The sequence below is a fragment of the Ostrea edulis genome, chromosome 6 (genome assembly GCF_947568905.1).
Source record: "Ostrea edulis chromosome 6, xbOstEdul1.1, whole genome shotgun sequence".
Taxonomy (NCBI): Eukaryota; Metazoa; Mollusca; class Bivalvia; order Ostreida; family Ostreidae; genus Ostrea; species Ostrea edulis.
This window is the reverse complement of record NC_079169.1, coordinates 70,829,531-70,851,822: the sequence shown is the minus strand read 5'-3', so window position 1 is coordinate 70,851,822 and position 22,292 is coordinate 70,829,531. Positions and strand designations below refer to the sequence as shown.

The 22,292-nt window shown below is 35.9% G+C and overlaps 1 protein-coding gene, 1 long non-coding RNA gene and 1 pseudogene across 2 annotated transcripts in view; 2 read left to right on the top strand and 1 right to left on the bottom strand.

The window, feature by feature from the left end:
- Positions 1 to 5,511, top strand: part of LOC125683627 (MAM and LDL-receptor class A domain-containing protein 2-like) — a 202,632-nt gene extending 197,121 nt beyond the window's left edge. Inside the window, exons 94-96 of the mRNA XM_056140659.1 lie at positions 676 to 827; positions 2,201 to 2,360; positions 2,922 to 5,511. Of these exons, the coding sequence (XP_055996634.1) occupies positions 676 to 827; positions 2,201 to 2,360; positions 2,922 to 3,235 (626 nt within the window). The 3' untranslated portion in view covers positions 3,236 to 5,511. The remainder of the gene's footprint in view (positions 1 to 675; positions 828 to 2,200; positions 2,361 to 2,921) is intronic.
- Positions 5,165 to 14,490, bottom strand: LOC130046931 (uncharacterized). Its single transcript, XR_008796003.1, has 2 exons — positions 14,365 to 14,490; positions 5,165 to 11,172 (listed from the first exon to the last, which is right to left on the bottom strand). It is a non-coding gene; the product is annotated as an uncharacterized LOC130046931 (long non-coding RNA).
- A 4,394-nt stretch (positions 14,491 to 18,884) lies between these two features.
- LOC125647332 (uncharacterized) lies at positions 18,885 to 21,342 on the top strand (annotated as a pseudogene).
- Positions 21,343 to 22,292: the final 950 nt, after the last annotated feature.

Below are 22,292 nucleotides of genomic sequence, written 5' to 3'. Positions count from 1 at the left end.
AAGCATGTACAATGCATTCATTATGCAAAAAAATGGCTTGACTGGGGATATTCTAACATCTTGGAGATAAACTAGCCTAGGCAAGATTGAAGAACTTTAAAAAGTTTGACCTTATTCCTTTCATCTGGGATGAATTAATTTTTCTCTTAATTACCTGTAGCCCTTACCAAACACTGTTTACTTGGTGACATGCGCCCCAAGAAATTAAATGATGTATGTGTATAACCCTTTTCAATTTTGCACCATGGGGGGGCATATGTGTTTTACAAAATCTCTTGTTCAATGAATAAATTGTTTAACTATAGGAATAGTGCATGAGGGGGTAATTTACATGTAGATATTGTAATGGTCTGTTTAGTGAAAATGACCCCCCCCACACACACACACACACACACACACACACACACACATGTAAATTTCCACATTTACAGTATGTACATGTACCTTTGAGTGTGCTATGTTTTTTACTCAAGTCGAGGAAGAGAGTTAACGGAGTGTGCTATGGAGGAAACTTGTTTCTTACTCAAGTCAAGGAAGAGAGTTAACCGAGATGTTTTCGAGATTTGTAGAAACAGAGTTTTCACAGATGCAAGAAAAAACTAAAATATAAAAAGAAAGAAATCCAAAAACACTTCTTTGGTTGATCCTAAAACGCAATGATCACTTTTCTTTTAGGAGCTTTTCCCGACATTCTTCATGAGACCCAAATACAACTAGTGAACAACACAGAATGTCGTCGACTTTGGAGTAAGAAATCCTCCTCTGTTGTCATCCAGGACCAAGTTGTTTGTATAGATAACAAGGAGCCTTTCACCCCAGTGTGCTATGTAAGTTCTGATGGAGAAACTTAAAAACAGAAAAACACAGTAAAACATGCTTATAGCAAAATGCTGGGGACAAACATAAGCTTAATTTGTTATATCCAAGAAGTTCATGATATGTTTTGAAACTACGGGGAATTGGATTAAAATCACTTTGCTGTAAGTGTGAATTCGTGATAAGCATGTTTGCTGAAACCACGTTTTACTGTAATGTCTTTCTTTTGTAAGCTGTTAATTTGTATTTGTACAGTTTGAAGTATGAATGATAATTATACCCCCCGCAACAAGTTGTGTGGGGGGGTATACTGGAATCTGGTTGCCCGTCCGTCTGTAGACGCAATGGTTTCCGGGCTCTAAAGCATTATCCTTTCCACCTACCGTCACCATATCATATATATGGACTACCCATGGGATGAAGATGTTCCCTATCGATTTTGGGGTCAAAAGGTCAAAAGTCAAGTGCACTGGACATCGAAGTAGCAATATGGTTTCCGGGCTCTAAAGCGTTATCCTTTCCACCTACAGTCTTCATATCATACATATGGACTACCCATGGGATGAAGATGTTCCCTATCGATTTTGGAGTCAAAAGGTCAAAGGTCACATGCACTGGACATCGAAGTAGCAATATGGTTCAGTTTGTCATGCCATTTGTTTTTTATACCCCCCGCAACAAGTTGTGGGGGGGGGGGGGGTATACTGGAATCGGGTTGTCCGTCTGTAGACGCAATGGTTTCCGGTTGTCCGTCCGTCTGTAGACGCAATGGTTTCCGGGCTCTAAAGCATTATCCTTTCCACCTACCGTCACCATATCATATATATGGACTACCCATGGGATGAAAATGTTTCCTATCGATATTGGGGTCCAAAGGTCAAGCGCACTGGACATTGAAGTAGCAATATGGTTTCCATTTAAATTCTTTAACGGCTTTTTTCATTGCATGGAACACCCTTTGGGAGATTGGGGTAAGCGGGGGGTATTTTTAGTGAGCATTGCTCACAGTACCTCTTGTTACACTCAGAAAAGAGGTACTTTATACCTATTACCAACACCCTTTGGGAGATTGGGTTAAGCGGGGGGTATTCTTAGTGAGCATTGCTCACAGTACCTCTTGTTACACTCAGAAAAGAGGTAGTTTATACCTATTACCAACATCCTTTGGGAGATTGGGTTAAGCGGGGGGTATTCTTAGTGAGCATTGCTCACAGTACCTCTTGTTTTATGTGGTTTTCATTTGGAATGATATCATTAAACATTGATGTGTTCAACTATAAGAAATTAAGCTTTTGTGGTTAATTAGTGCATGATGAGACTGTTAGTGATGATGATACACTATAAACATTCTGGTATATGTCATTTATTTATTACCTTGCCTTAGGGGGACTCTGGTGGGCCTTTAGTGTGCCAGGATGACAATGGTCACTGGAAGCTACTCGGAGCCACTTCCCGAGGCTCCAGTGGGTGCATCATTGAAGACTATCTACCAGCTATGTATCAGAGTGTTCCAGATGAATTGGCATGGATAAATCGTAAAACAGGTAATGGAAAAAGCTGAACAACTTTGGCAGAAAAGTAATGTTCCAGCTGATGAAGCAAAGATTTTCGCACAATGAGAGAGTCATTATGCCCCCTTTGAAAAAGAGGCGGCATATTGGTCTATTTTGTCTGTTTGTTATCATAAGAACCTTTTGCTTCACAGACATCAAACTTGGTACATTGTAAGGAAGAGATGAACCCTATTGATTTTTTAAGTCACATGGTCAAGGGTCAAACTGGACATAGTAATATATTGTCTCCTCCAAGTTTTGTCCACTCATTATCTTAAGAACCCTGTGCTTGACAGACATCAAACTTGGTACACTGGTACATCTTCAGGAATAGATGACTACTATTTTGAGGTCACATGGTCAAGGGTCTATCCACTCTGGACATAGGAAGATAATTGTCCACTCTTGAATTGTATTGACACATCTATCAATTAAATGATGCATGTGTATAACTCTTTTCAATTTTACACCACCGGGGGTATACATGTTCTTGAATTTGTTCTTGTTTTTATTTTTAAGTCTATTGTATTCATCCTTTCTTTTAACCACTAGGTTTGAATTTTGCTGTCGCTAGTACACCAAGACCTTACACAGGAACATATCCCCCAACAACATCCCCAGCTAGCAGTCCTGAGTCTACACCAGGTCCTGTGTCTACACCGGGTCCTGAGCCTACAACAGGTCCTCAGCCTACAACACAGCCTACAACAGGTCCTCAGCCTACAACAGAGCTTACAAGAGAGCTTACAACAGGTCCTCAGCCCACAACACAGCCTACAACAGGTCTTCAGCCTACAACAGGTCCTCAGCCCACGCTGGGTCCTCAGCCCACGCCAGGTCCTGAGCCTACTACAACAAGTCCTTAGCCTATAACATCACAACCTAGTCCTGAACCTTAAGCAATGAATTGCAAAATATCTTAAATATATATTATTTTACTAAATGAATTCAGGTGCTATTTTGATGGTGTTGGTGTGAAATGAATGTTAGAATTTACAAAAACGTCAGTTTTGGATTTTAGCTTTGTGTCATTTGTTTGGACAGATTTAGAACTATGTACTTGATACAAAATCAAACCAGTGTAACAGAAAACTAACCAGTGAAATAACTATATATGTCAACTTTAATTACATGTATAATGAATTTTATTGATGGTGTAGAAGTCACTAATTTTTGTAGGATCAAATTTTCAGTGTTTAAGAAACTAGACACGTTCTTGTGGTCTCGGTTTCATTGTTGAATGTAAGAAGAGTTTTAATTTTTTATCATATACCCGAGTTTCTCTTGTTTATATAGGAATATTTATAATTCCAATGTTTGTGCCTTCAATATCTTTACCATTATAATGATACCGTATATACTCGCCTATAAGTCGGATTTTTGAGAGTCAATTTTTGGTCCAAAACTCTATGTCCGACTTATAGGCGTATCCTAAGAAGATTGGTATTTTTCTGGGAGGCGTAATGTAGTGGGTTTTTTTTTTTAAACAACTCCGACGATTATCATGGACTACCACACAAATGATAATTGTTCACAAATATCTAGACATAGTGTATTGTTTATGTATTTTAAAATCATGTATAAAGTTCAAGTATTTACATATTTTTGTTTAGTTAAAAATTATTTACCCGTAACTAATACTTTCAATTCAACTCATCTATCGTTTATCGGTAAAATTGAATCACAAACCCAATTTAATATTGAAATATTCATATGTATACCGACTGAAATATATTTCATAAAAAAATGAATATTGTTAACAGATAATTTAGATCATCATTCTTGACTCTTAAAAACTCTATTGTTGATACAATGAATTATACCGGAATCCCACAGTAACAGTTTTCGCGAGGCGCGTGCCACTAAGTAAACACGGTGTCAGGTACTGGTAATTAGGAGACCATAATTGCTTAGATAAACAAGGGATCATTGCCCATAACAGATCAAAGGTTGCGTTTAAACCCCTAACACATATGGCTTGGATATTGAGCACCCCATAATTATCAATTTCTCAAAATATTTGTTGAAACATGGGTAAAAACACTAGAGCATTGACTTGAAATTGTCAACTGATTCTGACAAAAATCTGTACCGACTTATAAGCGGGTCAATGGCAAATTCCTACAAAATAACCCTTAAAAATACAACCGACTTAAAGGCGGACCGACTTATAGGCGAGTATATACGGTACCCTTTTCCTCATGAATGCATTGCAATTGTGAAGAATACACATACAATTTTTGAGGAATTTTAACAGAAACGGAAGTAGAATGTAAATAGAAGGAATAAATTTCAGTTTTGAAAATTCATGAGGATATGAACTACACCACTTCATGTTTAGCATACTTCTGGTGCAGCACTAACACGACTCGGGCAAAGTATGCCAGCAGTTCATACCCTTCTGTATTTTCAAAAATGAAATAGATTTTATGTGAGAATGTCTGTATCTATAAACAACAACGAAAGAGTACCCTTGAAAAATTTTATCATACAACAAAATAACACCGTCAGTAGTAGACCGAGAACAGCTACATAATCAGGGAATAAATATATGGAAAGGTATGTTTAAAAGATTCAAGAATGTCTTCCATTTATTGTTACAGACTTTGTTATATTGTAACAATTGAGATGACATGCACCACTAAATGTTTCCATAAAATTTATTGCATTATTGTTGCAGCACTCTGTGAAAACTTTATTTTGCTTAGCATCTTTGTTCACCCAATCAATGTGTATTTTGTTATATACCGGTATTGTATGTCTTCTTGAATTCACGACATTATTAATATACCTCAGAATCATTTCTCCATATGCAGTGCATATTGGGTTTTATCATATGAAATTGAATTGTCCATGATATATAATGCTGTATTTTCTTTATAGAGCTTTTGCTTTAAAGGGACATGGACACAATTTGAACAGAAAATTGAGAAATTTTATTTTCCACATTTTTAATGCTTAATTAAGGTATTTCTAATTGTCAGCAAAAATTTGAATGTTCAGTTCAAATGGTGTCCATGCCCATTGAAAAATTGTACTTTCGTTTGTCTTATATTCAGCTTACAACGAGAGCTTTAACGTGATCATTTCACTTTGTTAAAAATATTATATACCATTAAAACACTTTACAATATATCTGAAATATTAGTTATTCTAAAAATTTCTTCAAATCATTAACAGTTCACACAGTGCCACGACCTTATGAACATGGCTTAAACTATATAAATGTCGGTCATCTTTTAGCGTAAGAATAATTGGTCTCATTATAAAATCCATCACTATGAATGAATATTTATAATGTATTTATTGGAAGAGACTACACCTTCAGGAATTGCATCCAGGTTCTAAAAGTCCCATTAAACCAACTTTTTATCATTCCATTGTATTTTATCAACTTGCGGAAATTATAGATGTGTGGTAATCCGGCCTATTACTTTCAATTCCCGAGAAGGTTTGTTGTTGTTTTTTTTATTTTTTACTGATGTTATATTGCTCTTCCATTTACCATTATGAGTAACAATCGTTTTATTTACAAAATGGTATTGGTCAGGCAGAATTTTAGATCATCCCTACGCCTATTGGTCAGGCAGAATTTTAGATCATCCCTACGCCTATTGGTCAGGCAGAATTTTGGATCATCCCTACGCCTACCAGAGAAACAACAAACACTCATCAATGACGATTCTCGGGCATTGATCACCAAAGACATGAAACCTAATTATCTAATCAAGATCTCAACAGTTAACCAAAAAGTTTCGGACGATGAACAACTTTCTGATCAATACAATCCAGCAATTCTCAAGAAAAACCTTATAGACATAAAGACAAGAGTCTGTTCACGAGAAACTAGCATATGAAATGAAAGTTGGTTTTTATAAAATTGTAGCAGAATTTAGCACTAGTACTGGTTTTGAACTGTTGAGGAGCACATACAGGATAGTCTTGCATCCTTCTGCCACTGACATACATGTACTACTCCACTGTCGACAAGGACAAAACGGGAACAATTTTAACCAGCGTACAATAATAGTGTTGCTAACAAACGTACTGATGGCACTACTAGTCGTCAAAACATGTCTACCACACGCAACTGAAGTTGCTGGCAAATGGAACCAGAGTCGACATGTTTGTTGACCATATATTCTTTCCATTAGTCGATAAGTCTGAGAAAACAACCAGGCATACTTATAACTATTATTGTAGGATTTAATAGATCTGATTGACAAGCCATCAACTTAGAACAATACGAACAAACCTAGCTTTCCTTCAGCTGAGAATACACAACATGCACAGTGTAGGTCACCATGACAACAACTCCAATCCGACAAGGAAGCAAATCTCGGTACAATTCACTGCGACACATGACAAGAATGGCTTCACTGAATGCGTAAACCTCACTCGAGATGATGTATATAATATGTCCACTACACTCTCATTCAAATGTTCACGTTCTTGTACAAATACTCCATATATTATACATGTAATATGAACGCAGATTTGATACGCTCAACATTTATCACTGTATTGACTGACGACCATGAGTCCAAAACATGTCTCGGCTTGCATTGACGTGTCTGTATGGCAAGCCCTTTTACTATTTACTCGTAAAATAAGATATCTCTTTAAATAAGAGAGATATCTTTATTGGTTAAAGAGAAATCTGTAAGTTAGAGAGATATCTCTTTAACCAAAAGAGATATATCTAAACAAAAGAGGTATCTCTTTAAACAAATGAGATATCTCTTTACGCTTGAGAGATATCTCTCAAAGCTAGAGAGATGTCTCTCGGCGAGAAAGAGATATCTCTCCATCAATGTAAAAAAAATGATATCTCTTTAAGTTAGAGAGATATCTCTTTAAATTTTAAAAAAGAGATATCTCTTTAATCTAAAGAGATATCTCTTTAGATTTTCCCCTCGGTAATCATAATGACTTCTCCCTGTTGCATTGTCATTGAAATGTTTTAACCAAGCAAAATACTTCTAGTGTACAAATGGCGGGAAAGGTTGAAGAGGTGGTTGGGGTAACATTGTCAAGTTGCCGAGAGGCGAAATCTAGTCTAGCACGCATATTTCATCAATTTATTGTCTTTGTTTTTTGTTACCTGTACATGTATGTAAAAAGCAAAATCTTCCCAGGGGATTGCAGCCATCAGGGTGTTGCTAAAACGCGGAACGGGAAACAGAACGGAATTTAAGAATTAGAATGATTAATGTAGGTAAGATAACGGTAAAAATCGGAGGGGGGGGGGGATTCATTTTGATTAAAATCAACAATTTGGGAATTGTTTACAAGCGATAAGACAACTTTATCTTGCATCATAAATTGATTAAGCGAATTTAGTTAAACGTTAGTATAGGAATTTACAGGCATTTTACAAGAATTTCGGCAATGACAGAGGTGTTAGCGAGTGACACCTATGGGTAGAGAATGAAAAGAACACACGTGGTTTATACGGTGGCAAAACGTCATTTACGCACATGTACATGTATTTATACATAATACCGTGTATGTGTGTACTTACAACAGGGAGTGTGATATGTATAAAACAATAATAATTCATGATCTTATTTAGTCAACAAGTTAAACATCTTTTGTTTGATTTATCATTTTTTAACTAACAGGAGACTTAGTAACCGCAGCACTCCAATCCTAAATAGGGAGGACTTCTGGCAGTTAATTTTAAACTAAATACTTGTATAGCTTTAACATTTGTATTAATAATGAGATGACTTTTAATAGCTATTCCATTCAAGCATAAATTTTGTGTTAGCTTTTTAGCTATTTCATATATTATAAAATAAATCTGTTAATTCCTATTGTATTGTATTGTTTATACGGCTCATCGGCATAAAACATATTCAATTACAAAGTATAAACAAAAGAGGTGTTACAATATGAAAAGTGGAGTGAATATTAGAGGATGGACATACATAGTATCGGTAAATGTACGAACTTTGACATCGATTCATCCTAAATGAGGCAAAACTTTTTTCTTCACCGGACTCGTTCGCTTTAAAACTTTATGTGATACATAAATGTATATTGTACCAGGTGTAGAACTGAATTCAAATTCAGTTATCTTAAACATATGTAGTTCGATTAAAAGCACGTTCGATTTAAAAAGGCTATGTTTGGGGAAAATTGTTCAAAAAATTATTTTATCTTTTACAATGTTGTTTACAGGGGGGGGGGTACCTTTTATTCATTGGATGGGCTCATAAAATCTTTTCTTACCATACCAGCCAGAATAAAGTAAATAAATCTGAAAAGGGTTGAATTATTATTCAAGTCTTTTTCAGTATGTTACTTTATTTATTTTTTCTTCATTTGTGGAACAACATTGTCAAAATCTGGGGGGAGGGATGACAAAGCCGGGGAAAAAGATGGTGCCAACAGGCGCTTGCTTGATATTTTTATTAAAACTTACTATGCAAATTATTAAGCAAGCGCCTGTTAGTATATTCATCCACAAAACAAACCTTGTCAAAATGCATAATAATGCATTAGTATCAGGTATCAATATGAAATGGTGGATTCTGAGGATGACTTCCTGTTTTCTCTGTAATTTCTGCATTCCTTGTTCATAATAATGAATAAGCCTTTTGATTTTGTAAAATGTTGACCTCCTCATAACATTATTGCATGATATATTTTCCGTTTTCCCTTCCGTTCCGTCTTCCGTTCCATTTTCCGTTCCGCGGTTTAGCAACACCCCAGCCATCATGGTAAGATTTGCTTTGGCGGGCTTCCGTTTTAGGGAGAATTACTTAAGTATTCAAACTAATAAAAATATTGGAAAGAGATATCTCTTTCTCTTTGGGAGATATCTCTTTTTCACCGATTAAAGAGATATCTCTTATACTTTGAGAGTTATCTCTCTAGGAATTCTTAGAGAGACATCTCTTAAAGTGAAGGAGATATCTCTCAAAGTAAAAGATATATCTCAGAGTAAAAGAGATATCTCTTTAAGGTAACGAGATATATCTCTAAATGAAAGAGATATCTCTTAAAGTATAAGAGATATCTCTCTAAATGAAAGGGATATCTCTTAAATTGAAAGAGATATCTCTTTAAGTGTAAGAGATATCTCTAAAAGTAAAAGATATCTCTCTAAGTGAAAGAGATATCTCTTATTTAGAGATATATCTCTTAAGATTAAGAGATATCTCTCATTTTAAAGAGATATCTCTTTAAAATAAGAGATATATCTTTAATTTAAAGAGATATCTTATTTTTCTAATAAATAGTAAAAGGGCTTGCCATATGTCTGTGAACAGTTGAAGTGGTCCAAAGTCACCGTCCTCAGGCCCTACAAATCTTGCTCAGACCCGTGTATCAAGTTACTGCATTCTACTACCAACGCTAGTCTAAAAACAGTCATTCGTGAATCTCGCATTCACGAAAGGGTTAACCTAAATCTCTCCTCAAAAGCACAGGTGCTTGTGGACAGGACTTCCGGTACCCCCCTTCTTTTATCTTTAAATGTTCAATTCCTTGGGTATTTCGGACGTATTTTTGATAAAATATGTAACTTCAGAGTTTATCTATTTCAATGGAATACACAAATCTCGCATAGAAACCGTTTTTAAAAATGTCATATCACCGATCATAATATATGTTCATATATTATGATCGGTGATATGACATTTTTAAAAACGGTTTCTATGCGAGATTTGTGTATTCCATTGAAATAGATAAACTCTGAAGTTACATATTTTATCAAAAATACGTCCGAAATACCCAAGGAATTGAACATTTAAAAATAAAAGAAGGGGGGTACCGAAAGTCCTTTCCACAAGCACCTGTGCTCAAAAGCACAAGTGTTGTGTTGACAGACGAAGAAGGCGTTTGGACCACAAACACTTGAAAGCTTTGCGTCTTAATCTCCACTTTCACGCCCGCATCAGTCTCCAGTAGTATAGTGTTGTCTACAGATGCTACAATTTCTCCCCATAAATGTGTCCCATCTACACCATACCCTGCTAGTACAGTCTACCACCAGACATTAATTCGTTAAAATAGGTAGTGACAGTTCCATCGCCAAACGCTCGACATCAGGTGTGAATGTCACGGGTCCTCGGAGATGACCTTAAAAACGGGTGTTACAGTAGGTGTGGCACTCTAAAGAACTCTCACTGCTCAATGGCCGTAAGCGCCGAGCATAGGCCTAAATTTGAAGCCCTTCACCGGTCTTGATGACGTCTCCATATGAGTGAAAAATTCTCGAGCGAGACGTAAAGCAAGATACAATCAATCAATCAGACATTAATTTACACAGATACTGTCAGTACTCAAGTCAAATCACTTAAAAGTTTCAGAAGAAAAAGTCTGGACCTAGACCACGAAGCAATGGAAACTCGGATTATATAGTTTAGAACAAAAACTTAGATTTAGAAAGGACCAAGTCTCTACAAGAAAAAATGTTAGCAACTCAGCATCGCAGTGCTAGTCCATAGTCGATAACCAATATATAGATATTAGCAACCCTCGGGATTTCACTTCTATAAACCAAAAACTGGATCCTCTGGATGGAAACTTCAATTTGATCCTTGAGTATCAGAAACCCGTCTGTCATAGTAATGCCATGATCCACACAATACAATACAACATCCCGGCAGCACACACTCATGTGTCGATGAATATAGGTATCCTCCCAACTTTATAAACAACAGATGCAACTCTCTATTTTGTATTACTTATAGTTATGAGATTGATCACTGTCCGTTGTCTTCGCCTTATAGTTATGAGATTGATCACTGTTCGTTGTCTTCGCCTTTCACATACTATTTTATTTCCACTGCTGTAATAGATGAAAGTTTTCAATTATTGAATCATGTCCATGACAACACCTCATCACACATTCCAATCCTACTCAAAATTAATGTTATTCCGCAATTTTCAGATACTTCGAAAGAAAAAAAAAACCAAAACGAATTTTTAAAAAATTGGGAAAAGTGTAACAATAGGCGATATAAAGACTTGTTCAACAAGATTTAATTCAATCTACAGATCTCAATAAGTTCACACCTCAATTACGTGATGTTCTCCTTATAAGTTGAAAATATAGCTGTCCCTAAAAAGGTTATGAGACTCAAGGGTCCATATGGAATGCATCACCAGCTATCCGAGAAATCTTACACCATAGGAAGAATTAGACTTATTCACTCACGTTGGCTCAGACAAGGCAAGCCACATTCTAACCATTCAATTTCAATAGAGCTCAAAACCTGAAGCATAACCTACATAGATAGTAAAGAATATAAATAGCAATGGAAAGGAAAACGTTTAACAATCAATTCGTGGAAAAACAGTCTACATCAAACTTTTATTGCCTTCTCAAAAAGAAATCAAGGGATTCTGAATCCTCTGCAGCACTAGTATCTCTCAAGGGACAATCCTTCTCCGTGGCAAGGAACAGTGTAGAACCTTTACAGCATACTATGAGGATCCAGCAGTCCCGAAGGATGATTCCTGCTTTGACCCCAGCTGTATGGTACAAATATCCTATTATCTTAAACTTATACGACAAATAGTATCCAACACGGAGGATTCTGTCCCTGTCATAACTATCATATCCTATTTCGCCCCATAACTGACTCGAACTTCGTAATAGCTCATATACAAATTTTGGGGAAGAAGTATTTTGGAGTCAGCTATGGCGCAAAGCGTGATAGGCAAATAATTATTAGGTACCAGGGATCTTTGTGTGTTCACAGGCCGAATGGAGTAGCTCTATCTCGTTCAACCTGTATAAATGAAAAACCAAAGACAAAGTTCTGTTCAGCTACTGAAGAACTCTGTCTTTGTTCCTCGCATTTATACCCCCGTACATCCTCCAAAATTCCTTACCATATTTGTTATATCTTAATAATCTGTAATATTGACATTGGCTTTTAATTCAAACTCAAAGCCAACACAATTATTTCCTTGAAAAATCTATAATTTAGCGTTGCATACTCAACTTCACTTGTACGGTTTTGCATAATTTTTTATTTCATTTTTCTTGTAAATAATATATACAAATGCTTGACCTCTGGTGACTGATTTCTTACACTCCGATTGGTTACACGTTTCCTCTGACCAAAATTGAGTTCACCCTCATGATCTTGTAAACAAGCTATAAACACACATACTAATAATCTCCCTGTCACCTCACCTCACGGTGAAAAGTTCAGACATTTTTGTTCTCCACCTTACTGTTGTTTTTGTCCCACATTATTTTGCCAATTCATTACTCCATTCATTACTCTTCTCCCCTCTTTCAGAATTCAATCACCTATTTATACATTGCAAAGAACAAGGTACGGTTGTATACATAAAAAGGCCCAAAAAATTTCTCTGTATAAAATGTGTCTGGAATTAACCTTAATCAGCGTTTTAAGAAAGGAAAATAAATGCCAGGTATACTATGTCAACAAAAATCAGAATGATAGTCCTAAATGGATAGCATTATGACATCATGAATAAGACATTTCCCGCCTTTTTCTCAAAATAAGCCTGAAAACTGTCAAATGTCATACAAATTATTGCTCAGGAAAAGATGTGCGCATTTGTCGAGCAAAATGAAAATGATAGATATTGTGTATTATTTTGAGATGAAAAACATGCTTCAATATGAATTTGCTCGACGCATGCGCTGTATGTTTTCTAAAAGGAAAACCACCTGAATTTGTGGATATTTTCATTGAAAATGGTATTTTTGCAATTTTATGCCAACTTCAAGCTCTCGTCATATGACACAAACCATTTTGCTGATCAAACTGAGTGAATTTGGGGTTTGCTAAACTATTCCTTAATTGAATGCCAGGATTTGAGCTCCAAGTGAAATCATCAATATTTTGGGCCAGATGAGGGTAGAAACTGTACCTACTTCTTTCGTTATGATATAACTCCCGAAGAAGTCATTTTAGCTACAAACAAGCTTCATAACAAAAAGGCACCAGACGAATTTAGCATCGTATCAGAACATACAAGATTGATTGATTGATTGTATATTGTTTAGCATCCCTCTCGATAATATTTCACCCATGGAGACGTCACTATTTCCGGTGAAGGGCTGCAAAATTTAGGCCTATGCTTGGCCCTTACGGCATTTGAGCAGGGATCGAGGGATCTTTATCGTGCCACACCTGCCGAGACACGGGGCCTCGGTTTTTGTGGTCTCATCCAAAGGACCGATCCATTTACTCACATCTGAGAAAGTTCTAGATTGATATAAGGTCTGCCGAGGTAATAATGTACATTGATTATTGTAAAGCGCTTTGAGCAGCATACGCTGGAAAAGGCGCTATATAAAACCAATTATTATTATTATTATTATTTTATGACGAGCAAGGGGTACTGAGGACCCATTCTAACTCGGATCCCCACGGGACGAACATATTAAAAGTCTGCGGGAAATACTTTCAATGATATTTACTTCTATGTTGGAACACAAATATGTACCAGAGGCCTTCCGAGGTGGAATTATCCATCCAATCAGAAAGATCCTACAAATCTCTCACATTGTAGAGGAATTCCAGTTTCATCACTTCTGGGCAAATTACCTGAACATATTCTTAAGAACATTGAAAATTCGTTTCAACTTAATCAATCTTCTCTTCCTTTGTTTGGGTTTACAAAAGGATTATCACTCCTTAAGTTATGGTAGCACTTAAAATTATCAATGAAGAAATTCATTGTCGGAAACCCACGGTTGATTACGCTTCGTTCAGGAACGAAGCGTAATATCAACCGTGGGTTTCCACAACGTAATATCAACCGTGGGTTTCCACAGCGTAATATCAACCGTGGGTTTCCACAGCGTAATATCAACCGTGGATTTCCACAGCGTAATGTCAACCACGGGCACTGGAAGTTATTGTAAATATACAGTATGTGCATGTATAAAAAAGGAAGGGTAGGACACTCTCTTTGAGGCAAATTCGGGTTTGGGTTATTGTGGACATTTCTCAAACGGCCTGACGCGATGAATCGTTCACACATGCCTTACTTTCAATATCTGTAGGGTTTCATTTCGTTCCAATGCCATTCATTCGAAGAAAAAGATGTTTTTACACCTCCAAGTGTCTAAGAATTTCGCTAGACTGTCTTACTTTCGGTTTAATCATACTGAATTGAAAGGTAAGTTCTGATTGGTCAATAATAAAATTAAAGTCTGAATATTGACACATGTTATCTAATCCATAAATACATATGTAGAAAAAATAATTCTCAGGATTATTACTTCATGATGGTATTAAAGACTAGTGGTTAAGTACATGAACCATGTGTGTTTTTATAGTTCAAATATTCTTAATATCATTATTTCAGAACCAATAAGAATGACATTATACACTTATAAATGTTTATTACATTGATCAATCAGAACTTGCATTTCGATTCGGTGCGATTAAACCGGACGTAAGACAGTCTAGCGAAATTCTTAGACACTTGGAGGTGTAAAAACATCTTTTTCTTCAAATGAACGGCATTGGAACGAAACGAAACCCTACAGATATTGAAAGTAAGGCATATGTGAACGATTCATTGCGTCAGGCCGTTTGAAAAATGTCCACAATAACCCAAACCCGAATTTGCCTCAAAGAGAGTGTCCTACCCTTCCTTTTTTATACATGCACATACTATATATTTACATTAACTTCCAGTGCCCGTGATATCAACCGTGGGTTTCCACAACGTAATATCAACCGTGGGTTTCCACAGCGTAATATCAATCGTAGGTTTCCACAGCGTAATATCAACCGTGGGTTTCCACAGCGTAATATCAACCGTGGGTTCCCGATGTGGAGAAATGGAAAACAATCAACCTGTGTTTCTTTCATTCTTGGATACCGAAAAAGCTTTTGAATTGACGTCATATCACACACAGCTCTATGACGAGTAAGATGTTTCACCAAGACATGGACCACCAATTGGTCAATAGTCGACAAGATGTATCGGGTACTTTAATAAAAAATACTATGGAAAAAATAATCTTGGCCGTCAGTTCCTCGTTCTGCAAGATGTCCGTTAAAATGTATATGAATGATCTACTATTGCTGTTGGAGAAATCACTGATAGGCACTTTTATAGGACAAACAAATGCACGGGATGTCCTACGTCACAAATAATGTCGTCCTTGTGAATACGTGTGTAATAGGAAGGGAGAAAATCCAACAGACCAGACTGGGATTCGAACCCGGGCCCCCGGAATCTCTAGTCAGGTGCTCTGCCAACTGAGCTAATTGGCCAACCACGATTGAACCTGGCTGATCGCTACACATGTAATTGTATTCATTATCTTAAATACACCAAGTAAGGGTTCTATACAGAATTATAATCAGTAGACGTGCAAGTAGACAGCCATCTGACAGGTTCAGTTTTCAGCCATCAAATTCGAAGCAAAATATCTTTTTATCCGTAAGTTTCCCGTGGGTCACATTTTGAATTCAAGTTGACAGAAGGTCATTCTGATTAGAATAAGATAATTGATCATGATTTGATCTTTGTGTAGCGACATAACAATAACGGAGCGGATCAAAGATTTTATTTTAATCAGATTGACAGAAGGTCAGACTTTTGATATCTTGTGCTAATTTTGAGCCATATTGAGGTTGATTTTTTACCATTTGCTTCCATTTCTGTTTGGAGAATGGCTGCATAGTGCGAGTCATTCGTCATATAACACTGTATACACTGTATGGGGATTAGGTTTATTTTATAAACTCCTTAAATCTAATATTTCCCAAAAATTGTTTAATATTCTATTTTTCATGTATAGTAATTAACACAATGAGTAGAATCAAATTTTCTAATGGATTAAGTGATGTATTCAATTCTGAATGAGGTGTCAAACAAGGGGGTGTCTTAGGCCCCATACTCTTCAATGTATTTATTGATGGTATTGTCAATGACTTGAAAAATGGAAAATGTGATCCTGTACAAGTAAACAATGTTCATGTAAATTGTCTGTTATATGCTGATGATATTTTAATCTTTTCTGAAAGCAAAAGTGGTTTACAAACCAGCCTTGATATTCTTAGTAACTATTGTTCAAAATGGAAACTGCAAGTCAATGTAGATAAATCTAAAGTTTTAATATTTAACTCGAATGGCAAACCTCAAGGGAATGAATTTGCTATTAATGGCAATACAATACAAATTGTACCAAAACACTGCTATTTAGGTGTTATGATGAAATGTAATGGGAGGTTTAACTTAGCAACAGCTGTGCCTTTTGAAAAAGCTTTTTTAAAAAGCATGTTTTAAAATGAAAAAAATTATTGGTATTGATAACCCATGTAAACTTTTAGAAAAACTTTCTGATGTTATTGTACTTCCAGTCCTTTATTATAGTGGCATATGGGGAGTGGATCTCTCATTCAAAGATATTTCAAATATAGAAAAATTTTACTTAAAATTTATCAAAGATGTCCTCGGAGTCCACTGCAAAACACCCAATTCTGGTTGTCTTGCAGAACTTAAGGGACCGGTCAATATTTATTGGGGGGTTGGGACGGGTGCAAAATGCAATAAAACACACGTTTATTTTGACTTACATACTGATAGGACTCAAACTTTTTTACTTATTGACAGCTGTAAGTAAAATTGCAAAAATTACATATAAGTTTTGCATGGAGTATGGATTTCAATCGTAGAAAATAAAAAAGGTATATCATGTTGGTCATAACTTGAAGGATTTACTAAAGTCTAAACACATCTTTAATAATTTGATAGTTTGCCAATATAACCTATCATTGGGTCATATGCTGTCTGATTTGTTTCATACCGATTATTAGGCCGTTTTTGGCACACTGATTTTGACTTCGGATAACTCCGTTTGCCTGATCAAGATATAGGACTCACGGAGGGTGTGACCGGTTGACAGGGGATGCTTTCTCCTCCTAGGCACCTGATCCAACCTCTGGTATATCCAGGGGTCCCTGTTTGCCCAACTCTCTATTTTGTATTGCTTATAGGAGTTATGAGATTGATCACTGTTCGTTACCTTCACCTTTCATAGAGAATACCGAGAAAAATACGTGTAAGGAATTACATGGGACAACAATTCAGTAAAACAGTAATTTAAAAATATGCAAAATGTAGCACTTTAAACAATAATTTAACGAAAAGAACAAGATGAAAATAATGAGATTTGTAACTTCACTAGACAAATTACCGAAGAAACATGACAAAGTGAACAAAAGTTTCTCAGGAAGAACTCCAGAGATTTTTAAAATGAAGTAAATATGTTGTTTATAATCATACATTTATATTTATTTATTAGATAGGACATACACTTTTTTTATTAGCTCACCTGAGCTAAAAGCTCAAGTGAGTTTTTCTGATCAGCCGTATTCCGGCGTCCGTCCGTCTGTCCGTTTGTAAACTTTTAACATTTTTGACTTCTTCTCAAAAACCACTAACCAATTTCAACCAAAGTTGGCACAAAGCATTCTAAGATAAAGGAAATTCTAAATTGTTAAAATAAAGGACCAGGCCACCTTCCAAGGGGAGATAATCAAGAAAAGGTAAAAATAGAGTAGGGTCATTAAAAAATCTTCTTCTCAAGAACCACTGGGCCAGAAAAGATGAAATTTATAGATAAGCTTTATTAGGTAGTGCAGAAATCATGGCCCCCCAGGGGTCGGATGGGACAACAATAGGGGATCAAAGTTTTACATACAAATATATAGGAAAAATCTTTAAATTCTTCTTCTCAAGAACCACTGAGCCAGAAAAGCTGATATTTATATGAAAGCTTTCTGACATAATGCAGATTCAAGTCTGTTCAAATCCTGGCCTCCGGGGGTCGGATGGAACAACAATTGGGGATCAAAGTTTTACATACAAATAGATAGGGACAATCTTTAAAAATCTTCTCCCCAAGAACCACTGAGCCAGAAACGCTGATATTTACATGAAAGCTTCCTAACATAGTGCAGAATTAAGTTTGTTCAAATCATGGCCCCCTGTGGTAGGATGGGGCCACAATAGGGGATCAATGTTTTACATACAAATATATAGGGACATCTTTAAAAATCTTCTTCTTAAGAACCACTGAGCCAGAAATCTGATATTTACATGAAAGCTTTCTGACATAGTGCAGATTCAAGTTTGTTCAAATCATGGCCCCTGGGGGAAGGATGGGGCCACAAGGGGGATCAAAGTTTTATATACAAGTATATAGGAAAAATCTTTAAAAATCTTCTCAAGAAGCATTGGGCCAAAGAAGTTCACATTTACATGAAAGCTTTCTGACATAGTGTAGATTCAAGTTTGCAAAAATCATGGCCTCCAGGGGTAGGTTGGGGCCATAATAGGGACTACGGTTTTACATGCAAATATATATGGAAAGTCTTCTGATATGGACCAAAATGACTCAGGTGAGCGATGTGGCCCATGGGCCTCTTGTTACACATCTGATATAGGACAACTTCTTTTAATTCTTAGAAGATAGGACATAGGTTTTTTTAAAAAGAAGGAAATATGGAATGCACTGGTCCCAACCCCCCAATAAATAATTGACCGGTCCCTAATAGACTGCCACGTTGGTCCAAAATTTCATTCTCAAGTATTAGATATTGGAATCACCTGATAACTTCTGATTCTTTGGCTTTTGAACTTTACCATTCCACAAGTAATTACAATACAATGTACTTGGACTAGGAAAATATTTTCTATTTTAGAAAATCTGAGATTATCAAACATTACAAAATATAAAGGTTCAATTCAACACATTTTACCAAACATAAAACAAAGAATCATTGACCATTGCACTCAAGAGCAATCATGAAGAATCCTTGGTTCAGAAAAACTTGAATTTTATAAATAATCATAGACGAGGAAAAAAAGTCCATTTGTTGATTTACTCAGAAAAAGATCTGAGAGATCCTCTCTTGGTAGAATTAGATCGAGTGCACATAAACTTGCAAAAGAATGTGGTAAATATAATATTCCACATTGATGAATGAAAGATGTTGTAATGCTTGCAATACTGGTGTGATTGAGGATGAAATTCATTTTCTTTTTCAATGTAAATCTTATTCTAATCTAAGCTAAGAAAACACCTACCTTAGAAACAGAAATTATAATATAGGCCTAACACAGAAAAATATTACTCTGGACATTGACAGACACATGTTACAAGAATATTTAAACAGTGATATACAACGTACATAGAGTTTTAAAAATTTAACGTGAAATTTATTAGAGACTGTTTTGAATATATAGAAGTCAATTACTTAAGACTACATAGAAACTAAACAGTAGGCTATCTAATGGTGTTCAATGGGCCTTTGCCAATCATTGTAATTGTGTTTGTGACAATACATATTTGTATTTGTATGAAGTAGGCCTAGTTCATTGGTTAGATGCAGTTCGGAGAACATCCATCAGTTTACTGAAATTTTTATTTTATTTTTGCTTGTCACGAAATTTGAAACAAAAGCGAAGTTCACATTCCCCCTTCTTCATTTTGAACCTAAGTATAGGTGGTCATATAGCTTTTGTCGGAAACCCTCATCTTAATGTTTTAGAGATATACGGGCAGCAGATAAAACCAACTTTGGGAGTCCTGGTCCTACAATACATGTTTACTACCAAGGTGGGAATAGATATAGATATCCTACATTATTTTGTGTCATTAGAAAACGCCACTACACCGATGACGTCATTTCTATAGCATCATCAACATGTACATGTGGATACCAGTGTCTAGAGTCTGTCTTGTTGTCATTTTAACTACGTCTTGCCTAATTAAAAGTGGTAAGTGCAAATCATAATTTCAAATATCATAGAGAAACGTCCTGATAAGTGATTCTTCAGAATTCAAAACTCATGGAGTAGCAATCTCTACCCAGAGTTGTCGTTCCTTGCTTTCACTTGAGTGTAAGGAACGATAACTCTGGGTAGAGATTGATGGAGTAGTAGCCAAGCACCCAGTGGCGTAGCTACATTGTACACAGCACTGACACTGTACATATAAAGCACGTGCTTACAACTATTTTCGTTAAATTTTTAGCCGATATTACGAAAAATGTCCTCAGCTTCTGAGGGCCTGCCGCCACCCAGACCCCCTGTTTACAAATATTTCAAACCTAGCTACGCCACTGTTAGCACTTGGCTAAGATCCATCCATCCCTATAACCAAGATCTAGGAGGATTTCGCCCAAAGAAATCTGACTCAAAGTCAGTTGTTCATAAAGAAGGTCTGTTCTATTCTACTGTAGTTCTATGGAGAGGAAATCATCTCCCCTCGTGATAAATCCTACTTGCACTTGTGCATTCTTTTAACTTTCCCATGCAGTGCATGCACGGTATATGTACTACCTGATACTGAAGGGGAGGGGGGGGGGGTGTAGGATTGTCTTTCTGATTGCTTGGGTCTGTAATTCTAACCATGATCATGAATTTTGATAAGCACAAGATCCCATATTTGGTTATTAAAAGGACAAGTTTTCCGGGAAATCAGTGCTATTTGACCGATAAATGTCAACTAGATCCCAGATCTCTGTATTGTTTATTTTTATTTTATGCCCACTAACTACAGCATCAACACATCTCGAATTGATATTTGAACTTTTTTTTTTATACTTGCCAAGTAGAACTATGGCATGCCAACCGTTGCAATATTTGATCTTTGTGATTTGTATTGTAGGCCTATAAGTTTTCGTTTGTTTTGTATAATTTTTCATTTGTAGTCTATATTTTTCATTCGTATTGTATAATTTTCCATTTGTAGTCTATATTTTCCATTCGTATTGTATAATTTTCCATTTGTAGTCATATTTTTCATTCGTATTGTATAATTTTCCATTTGTAGTCTATATTTTAATTTTTATTGTTTGATTTTCCATTTGTATTCTACATTTTTCATTTGTATTCTACATTTTTCATTTGTATTGTAATTTTTTCATTTGTATTATATGTTTTCTGTTTGTAATCTATATTTGCCATTAAATTTTGTATTGCATCAAATGTCAAATATTGCAGCGTTTGACATGTCATAATTGAGTAAAGGAGGTGTAAGGGAGAGGTAACCAAGGCCAGGCATCTTAAAAGAACCTTTTTCTCAAGAACCACTGGATCAAAAAAGACATACTCGAATTTGGGTACATGTACCTGTAAAGTGCAAAACGAAATAGAGACGAAACGGAATCTACCGAAATGAAACCTACTGAAACGAAACAGAATGTATAACCCGACTCTTTAAATGATCATTAAAAATGGTATTTCAGGCCCCTGTGGAAGTTACCACATATCGGGTTGATTGATACAAAGTTTTAAAAGTTAAAAAAAGGGGGGGGGGGGGTAAGCACACTATACATATCCGAAGTTGATTAACTTATAAATACCATGTACAATTACTTTTGGATCAGACATTTCAGAACGGAGAGTTACAGTCTCACGGGTCGCAAGTCTGGGGAAATACACTAAACGAGGGGTGGGGTCGACGGCGTTGGATCCGCCTTTGGGCATAAATACATGTTTCAGTATTTTTTTTTCTTCAAAGACAGATCTATGTATACATGTGGATATTGTGTATTTGTATGTAGTACACGTATATCAAAAGGTGGACGATGAATGATGAGTATGTCTTCCCGTTCTCTTTGCAATTTCTGCTTCCCTTGTTTACAAGCTTTTTTGATTTTACAAAATGCTGACCTCCTCCTGATATTATTGCATAGAATATTTTCCGTTTTCTGTTCCGTTTTTATTTCCCCGTTTTAGCAACACTCCAAATATATAGTTATCCTTAGACTAAAGCATATCAATGATAATTTTTAACAATAATAATTATATAATATTTATATATTACCAAATTGCATTCATATATAATATGGTATACTATTTAATTTCTCCCATTATTGAAAGTACTCGCACCTCAGCAGTTAGAGATGAAATAAGAGGTTAAAGGGAAAGGCAACCCTAACCACA